This window comes from Lolium perenne, chromosome 5 (genome assembly GCF_019359855.2).
Source record: "Lolium perenne isolate Kyuss_39 chromosome 5, Kyuss_2.0, whole genome shotgun sequence".
Lineage (NCBI taxonomy): Eukaryota > Viridiplantae > Streptophyta > Magnoliopsida > Poales > Poaceae > Lolium > Lolium perenne.
Genome location: NC_067248.2, coordinates 228,861,106 through 228,869,678, shown reverse-complemented (window position 1 = coordinate 228,869,678; position 8,573 = coordinate 228,861,106). Strand labels below are relative to the sequence as shown.

The 8,573-nt window shown below is 45.4% G+C and overlaps 1 protein-coding gene across 3 annotated transcripts; it reads right to left on the bottom strand.

The window, feature by feature from the left end:
- Positions 1-2,267: 2,267 nt before the first annotated feature.
- On the bottom strand, positions 2,268-5,200 carry LOC127302172 (probable nucleolar protein 5-1). 3 transcript variants are annotated; one of them, XM_051332573.1, is made up of 7 exons: positions 5,061-5,200; positions 4,865-4,971; positions 4,745-4,786; positions 3,785-3,955; positions 3,516-3,692; positions 3,054-3,266; positions 2,268-2,954 (listed from the first exon to the last, which is right to left on the bottom strand). In XM_051332573.1, exons 1-7 carry the CDS (start codon positions 5,083-5,085, stop codon positions 2,649-2,651), a joined length of 1,041 nt encoding a protein of 346 aa, XP_051188533.1. In that variant the 5' UTR covers positions 5,086-5,200; the 3' UTR covers positions 2,268-2,648. The 3 variants fall into 3 exon arrangements, with proteins under 3 accessions (XP_051188533.1, XP_051188534.1, XP_051188535.1); XM_051332574.2 differs by having other exon boundaries at positions 2,658-2,835; XM_051332575.1 differs by having other exon boundaries at positions 2,782-2,954; positions 3,068-3,266.
- Positions 5,201-8,573: the final 3,373 nt, after the last annotated feature.

Sequence of the window (8,573 nt, the reverse complement as noted above, 5' to 3'; positions counted from 1 at the left end):
GAACTCAAACATGGTAAAAAATTGCACGGTCGATAGATCCATCGTAGATGTCACAATCTAGCTCACAGCTGAAGATATTTATTTTATACAAAAGAATGCCTAATCTGCAATACAATTCTGCCGGTTATGTTTCAATGATTCAGCATTACAACCAATATAATCTGCCAACAGAGAAAGCAATGCAAGCATGAAATCTCTTAATACTTTGGATCAGGATCGAATTTGCATTGAGAAAACAATTGCTAGATATACCATGACATCTACTTTGGATCTTCTGTTTGTACCGTCCTTTTGAGGAAGCAACTTTGTACTAAAAATACTGATTCCCACTTTGGACGCTCTCCTTTTAGAAGCGCTCATGGTGTGGTGAGAGATCAGGATCAAATTTACATTGGGATATTGATAAGTTGGAAACTCACATGTGTATGTGTGTCTTGTTGATATTTTTTTTTCATGAGTCTATGGTGATCATACTGACACCATCGACACACCTGCAGTTCAACTCAACGAAGCACACATAATAGGAAGTCATAAAAGAGGAATTTGGGCTCACATACCATCTGGTGAGTATTATACTGACTTTCGGCAAAGCTGCAAGGTGAGAAATTCGATTTTTTCACAATTTAGAACATGTCAAATAAGATTTGTAGGTAAACAAAACCGTACAGATTTGTTAGCTGACAACAAAAGCAGATCTGAAAGAAATACATTATAAATCATCAAATCCACATGGGTCAGAGTGAGATTGGAGCAGCAGATCCATGTCGTTCTAGTGGGAAAGGAGTGGATGGATGAAAAGCTCAACACATGATGGAGATAGAGTGTAGGAGGGATGCTGAAGGAATGAGGAGCTGGACCGTATATGAAGAAGATGGGTGGAGGTGTGCAGTGCATCAAGAGGAATAAATGGCAACAAAAGTGGGAAACGGAGATGAGTTGCTGCGCGGTTACTGACGCTTGATATGCGTCTGTCGCGGTGGGAGCATTTGTTGACAGAAGGTCATACGTCGCGGCGGCAGAGATTCAGTGCCCGAAGGCGAAGATGGCGGCAGAGATTCAGTGCCCGAAGGCGAAGACGAACGACGAATCGGCGACTGCTCCTTTCAGTACGAAGAGGAAATTGCACATAACACCATATATTGGGGCATGTTTTGCAAGGAACCACAACCATAACTTGTTTTTGCACAGAACACCATATTTTGTTGTAATTGTTGCACAAAACACTAAATAGGTTTGTTATGTTCGTTTGATACATAATTAGTCCCATAAGCCCATTGACAGTACATACGTGGACTCCGGCGTGGACCCCGACTAGGACCTGCCGCATAACTCTTCCTACTGTTCGACCCCACCGCCATCGTCTCAGTCTCTGATCATCGTCGTCGCCTCCCTCCTCCGGAACGAATCCACTTTTTCATTCTCAATACTAGGGCCTGCACCTAGTCTAGGGGCAAAATGGTCGAGGGGGAGGTAGGTTCTCCGGTGCAGGCGACGACGGTGGTGGCAACACCTGCTGCGACGCCTGGATGGCCGCCTCGAGGCCAATCCATCGGGCGCGCTCCTCGGGACGTCCGTGGTGCGGCATAGGGAAGGTGTACCCTGAACACTCGTGTTTCGTTGGCACATACTCATCCTCCTTCACGGGCAGCGGTGGCAGCGGTAGGTACGCCTCCTAGGCCTCGTTGTTGACATCATCATCGTCGAGGCCCTCGAGGTGCACCTCGATCATCTACCGTCGAGCGTCGTGCTCGGCCTCAAACCACCAGCTTCACATCGGGGAGTCGAAGGTGTACACCGGATCCTGCTGCACATCCAGCGGGAGGTGGGCTTGGCTGCGGAGGATCTCCGGGCGGCACGCGGAGCCGCATAACAGGATGGCCGACACCGGCCTCCGCGCCTGGTTATTACGATCAGCTAGCGCGTGTGCGTGGGGACAGGACAAGTGATTGGAGCACAACCGCGATCTTCATTTATTAAGACCAGCCGACGTTTGTAGTGCGTGTGGGCCCGCGTCTCCTCACCTCCCTCGGCCACTAATGGGCAGGCTCGAGGATTTTTCGATAGGACGCACGCATACACGTTGCCGTCTGCGGGCAGCGCATAACCAACCCATGTGCCTAATTTTGTAAACGAGTTAATATCCCTATTTAGTGTTTTGTGCAACAATTACAACAAAATATGGTGTTCTGTGCAAAAACTAGACATGGTTGTGGTTCTGTGCAAATCATGCCCCAACATATGGTGTTATGTGCAATTTCCTCCAGTACGAACGACGAGCGAGTCGCGAAGCGACGTCCGGCCCACAAAGTCTGGCCCCTGTAAATCCAGCCCACAAAGTCTAGCCCCTGTATATCCAGCCCACGAAGTGGATTCGTAGGGAAATCCATGCGCGACGGAAACAGCCACTGGTCGAGAAAAAGGGGTGATGTGGAGGCAGGAAAATCAGATAGTATCAACGTATGTGTATCAACATTAATGTTTATCAAAAGCTGTGAAAATACAATACTGTTGTTTGCTATGACAGGCTCGCTTCAACACATGACGATGGCAAGATTCATGAAGGTAGGGCTGGACATGCGCAATCAATCATCATCGTGCTGAATGAGGTATCCCAGCAAAGTTGTATGAACAATTAACATATAAAACGATCAGCTAAAACGACAGTGGTGTACCTCATCGAGGCTACTTCGGTTGGGTACTGCCAGATCCACTGTTACACATGTGCGGTCAACTTGCTTCTGCTGCACTGTTGCAGGCTTCTCCTGCACTTCTTCAGTTTCTAGTGCTGCTTTAGCCTGCTCAACCAAGCAGCGCAATTCGTACAGCAATTCTGCCCTGCCCTCGCGAAAAATAACAGTGTTATGGTAGACTGCCAAGATAAGGTCCTTATTTAACTTCTGTTGATATAGATGTGCATCACGCTTAATCATTGAAAGCTCGTCGTGTGAGAACATCTGAAACAAGCATACTTCAGCACACAGCTAAATTGCAAACTTTCTAACATATATATAAATATAAATACTATAAGTTCTGCGCTAAAAAATAAGCTTCACCTTGTGAGGATTACCAAATTTAAGTGCTCCATCAGGATCAAACATTATCTTCAGAGCTGTTGCAAATTTGGATAAAGTCCAGTACGTGCTATCAACCTTAGAGAACTCCTTAAAATCCTCGTCAAACATTCTATGCAAGAACTTCAGATGAGCTTTTTCACGTAAATCGGTAGCATACACTTTTGAAGTCTTCTTAATAATATATTCATTAAGCTGGATAAAAATGAGCATTGATTAATCACTCAAAGAAACATGAAAAGACACAAACAAATTTAGAAGATGAATAAACAAATCAAGATTCTCAAATATAGTCCATGATAAAAAAAGAGTGTCTCGACGAAAACCTTTCACCACTGGCAATAAGTGTTATGAGTGCACAAGACAGGGCAATTGCATGAAAAGATCGAGATAAAACAGAAAACATTGCATATCAAAGAGCAGAAGGACAAGCACTAAGCTCACCATCTCTTGCGTGACATTAATTTTGTAACGATTTAAGACCATATTCAATCCTAGGCTCATGGGAAGCCGGTCGTCCTTAGTAATCTTAGACTGTTCTTGAGGCACTAAAGTATGCATGAGATTCTGCAGACCCCACATCACCTCCTTCACGGCATCATCAAACAGACACTTCAGCCCCTGAAAAAGAAAATAGTAATATGTACTGTGCGCACAAGTATAAACAACTAGGGAGCTTAGACATAAAGCCCTAATTAGACAGTTATACATACCATTCTTTTTTCTATTATGTCTTTATATCCACGGCTTCCAACAACTAGTGTCTCGTCCAAGCCACAGTGCGTCCCGAGCATCTTGACCAGGCTGACGTCTATTGTCTGGGCAGTAAGGTTAAAGACATTGGGCTTGTCCTCGAATGCTCGGAATTCATGGAGCCAGACAATCTGAGGAACAAGGGCAAGCATGTTTAGAATAGAAAAGGAAACAAAGCTCATCAACTAGCCATATTATGAAATGTGTGTTTCAGCTGTGTCATGAGGTGGGGTAACTCAGTAGGAACTGCCTCAGCCACAAATATGTAGCCTTGCTCAAATCTTTGTTTATTCCAGATTATTCAGCGGAACTATTAAACCTGTTCATGCACTGTACTCCCTCCATCACCGAAAAAGTGTACTTCTAGGTTTCAAAATTTGATCAACTTTATAGGAAAAAGATAAGTGTACTTCTAGGTTTCATAATTTGAACAACTCTACAGGGAAAAGCAGTAGCTTTTATGACACTAAATTAGATCCTTCTCTAAATGTGGTTTCATAACATACCAACTTGCCGACATATGTAGATACTTTTTTTTTATAAAGCTGTTCAAATTTGAAAAGTTTGACAAAGTTAGAAGTACACTTCTTCATGGAGAGAGGGGGTAGTTTTTACTGCTTACTAGTATTCCTTTTAAATACCAGGGCGGCAATCTCGGCAGTAGTATCATGTCAGTCCTCAAAATAAGTTTTCAGTTGCGCATGTGCAGTAACAGCATTTCCTAAATAACTCATAGAATTTTTGTTACGAGTGAATTTAGTAAACCTAGAAAGTTCCACAATCCCCAACAGCATGTTACACGTATAGGCTGTGTTTTCTTATTGTTTTGTCACTTAGAAGTAACAGGTAGTGAATGTAATAAAGCCCCACCCCCACCCGCAAAGGTAATTAACGAGGAGGAAAATGGTAGCTTCACTAACATTCTTGTGCCAGTAGTTACCCACGAAGAATACCCAGATGTGCTGCAGAGAAACAGAATAAATTAATTGGATGATGTTAAAGGAGCATCTGCACCGAAGAAAGAACGAATCAAGTAGTACCTCAATACTTTTCTTGAGATATTTCTCATCAAAAGAGAAAATTGCGAAGCCAGAGGGTGTCTCGAATAGCAGCTTGACTGTGCCAGGAATTTTGTAATAGTACTTTCCTGTGAATAAATCAAGCAAACACGAATCAAACAAACAGAACTAAGCGTATGAGAGAGATAGAGTGGGGAAGAGATTGAGGCAAGCTCACCTATGCGGGTAGGCTTGGAAGCCATCGTACGCTCTCGGGAGATTTCAACGGGAAAGAGGTGCGGCGGGGCCGAGGGGTGCAGAACTTGGGGATGAGAGGGGCGAGTCCTTTTTTTCTGGAATCGGGATGAGACAAGTCGAGTCGAGTGCTCCCTCCGACCCGAAATATAACACGCTTGAAAAGTCCGATCTGTTTTCCGGCCGAACATCTTATCTGTGGCCCGCTTGTTTCGCTCTATTTTAGGCAAATCTGGTGTGAAAGCCCGCAACTATTTCGGAACTCGGGCACTTGGGTGTTGCTCGCTCGCATTGATTTTTTTTTGAGGTAAAAACATAATATATTAAGCAGCCCGGCGGCAACCGGATCCAGCGCTTGTGCCATCCGGGCAGAATCCAGTAAAGGCTGGGCGATCACCCGGTCAACGTCCGGTCGCCAGCCCGGTTTGGACCGGCCCATCCTGTCCACGACCCGGTTGGACCGGGTTCCAGACCGACCATCCCCGGCGCCCAACCGGAGTTTGCACTTGTACCATCCGGGCATGATCCGGTAAGCTCAGACGCTCGTCCGGTCAAGACCCGGTCCCAGCTCCGGTTGAAACCGGCCGTCCCGGTCACAGGCCCGGTCGGCCGGCTGCGCCGGCGATCCGGCGCCAAATCCGGTCGACCGGGTTCCTCGAGGAAATTGATGATGTGGCAAGTTGCAACGGCTAGATTTCGAAGAACACTATAAATACCCCTTCTCCTACCTTGGAAGGGGTAGGCACTACATTACAAGCTGTTCTTGAGCTCTCTCTCTCTCTCTTACTCCATTACTAGAAACACCAAAAGCCTCCGATCTCCCTCCTCCTCCACCCAAACTCAAATTCCTCCGGGGAATCACTAGAGGAGGACCCGATCTACTGTTCTACCAAGCCAAATCTCATTCCCTCTTGTATTCATCGAGAAGCTTGCTTCCTAGGGTTCCTTGGAAACCCTAGGTGGGCAAGAGGAGTCCGGAAGCATCCGGGCTGTGGATTTGCTCCGGGCAAGATTGTGAAGGTTTAGAGGCTACCTCAAAGTCTACCACAAGTTGAGTGAGCTATTCCTTCGTGGGATAGGCTCCGGAGAATAGGGTGAGCCTTCGTGGCGTGGGGAATCCTTCGTGGGACCTCCACCCCTCCAAACGTGACGTACCTTCTTGCAAAGGAAGGGAACACGGGAATACATCCTCGTCTCCGCGTGCTATCGGTTATCTCTAACCGAACTCCTTACTTGTGATTTAACTGCCTGAGAGAGCCTTCGTGCTCGAGTTAGTTGTATCCTCATATAGGTTGCCTCACCTAGTTTGCATTAGGCTCACCTTTATATTCCGCAAAGCCTAATATTGCAAAGAAAGAATTAAAATCTGTAGAAACCTATTCACCCCCCCTCTAGGTTTACCATCTCTATACTTTCAATTGGTATCAGATCCTGGACTCTTATTAAGGGCTTCACCGCCTTAAGAGTGAGATGGATAAACTATTCGAGGGTCTAGATGAAGAGTCTAACCTTTCGGTTAAAGAGATGAAATCTAGATTCTTGGCATATGATGTCGAGAAGAAGAAAAATGAGGATGAGCTACAAAGCCAAATGGCAGAGATGTCTGTCATGCTTAAGAACTTGACTAATGGGTCTCCTAGTACGGCTTCGGCCTCCCTAGGGCCCTATCGCGAAGTCAACCATGACTATCCCAAAAACACTTCACCCATGCCTCATATAAACCATAGTGGGAATGTTCCCCATTTTGATGGAACTCACTTTCCTTTTTGGAAATCTTCTATGGAATCTCATATTCGCAGCTGCAGCGTGGAGTTATGGGAGATCATTGTTCATGGATACCGGGAGCCACAAGATCCCATTCGGTTGACCTCCACCGAATTCTACAACCGTCAACTCAACGCCTCCGCACGTGACAAGATTAGGAGTGGCATCAACCGCAAGCTCCTTGATCAAGTCAATGACATAGACTCCGCTAAAGAGTTGTGGGATCGAATCATAGTACTCCAAGAGGGAACCGATTTGATCCAATCCGCTCTTTATGAGACCGCAAAGCAAGAGGCCCATCAATTCATGATTCGAGAAGGAGAGTCTGTGGCCGATGCTTATGCAAGACTTGGTGCTCTTAGAGTAAGGGTCAAGGGACTTGGTGTTGAGAAGTACAATGACGGCTTCGAGATGAATGAAGCATTCATAAAGTCCAAGGTCATTGCTATGATTGCCGTCAAACAAGAAGACACCAATCTCGCACTCAACTTGCAAATCATGACCAAGAGTGCCGACCTCAACTCCGATGATCTAGTCTCCTATGTGGCCGCCAATGAAAACATGGCCAAAGCGGGAAAGAGGCTCATGGCAATGAACCGTGTTGATGAAGCCTCACACAACCATGAAGCGCCACACAACCTTGCTCTCAAAGCTAGGGCCGATCATGGAAGCAAAGAAGACTATGAAATTGAAGAAGATGAAGAGATGACTTCAACCAATGACATGGCTACCGACTTTGCTTTCTTTGCCAAGAAGTACAAGGCAAAGATCCCTATGCTCCTCAATGACAAGAAGAAGAAGAGAACTTGCTACAATTGTGATGAAGATAGCCACTTTGCAAATGAGTGCCCTTATGAGAAAAGGGTGGACAAGTCAAGATTCATCAAAGGGGTCAAGCCAAGATTGAAGCCAAACCCAATCAATGATCGATACAAGAAGAACAAGGGAAGAGCCTTTGTTGGGGCCGAGTACTTGTCCGATGATGAAGAGGAAGATGAGGAGAAGGAGGTCGGGGTGGCCGGTTTGGCTTTCTCTAAGCCCGGGTCACTCTTCACATATGACTACTCCAAGGACTACTCCACGGAGAATGATGTTGGATCTTCCTTCATGGCAAGGATAACTCAAGATGATGACTCCGATGACTCTCCCTCATCTACAATTGTTGGCTCTTGTCTTATGGCAAGGGAAACCAAGGTAATGGAACCTCCACCTTCCCTATCTAGTGTTCTTGATGATGAAAACGAAAATCAAGAAGAATTAATTGTGCTTAAGAAACTCTATGATGTTAGATGCACCCTTCGTGGTGAAGCTCTTGTCAAGTTTGATTTCTTGATGGACTCACTCAAATAAAAGGATGAGTCCATTGAGGAATTAGAATATCATTTGAATGAGAAGGAACGGAGATTCAATCTCCTAAGACAAGAGCTAAAAACCGAAAGGTGCATATCTCAAGGCCTTAAGCAACAAATTGAAACTTATGAACTTGATAAAGTTAAGGACCTAGAAACTATTGATAGGGCTCAATCATTGACTCAATATCTCAATGCCTCAAAGGAGGAGCTTGAAGTTGCTCATGCTTCTCTCACTAGGGATCTTGACCACCTTGAAAGGGCTAACAAGCTTGTCAAGGATGAGCTCAAGAAACTTGGAGAGAACCATGACCTACTCCAAGAATCCTACAAAAAGGCTCTTGGATCAATGAAGGATCCCATTGATGTTGAAAAGTTTGCTT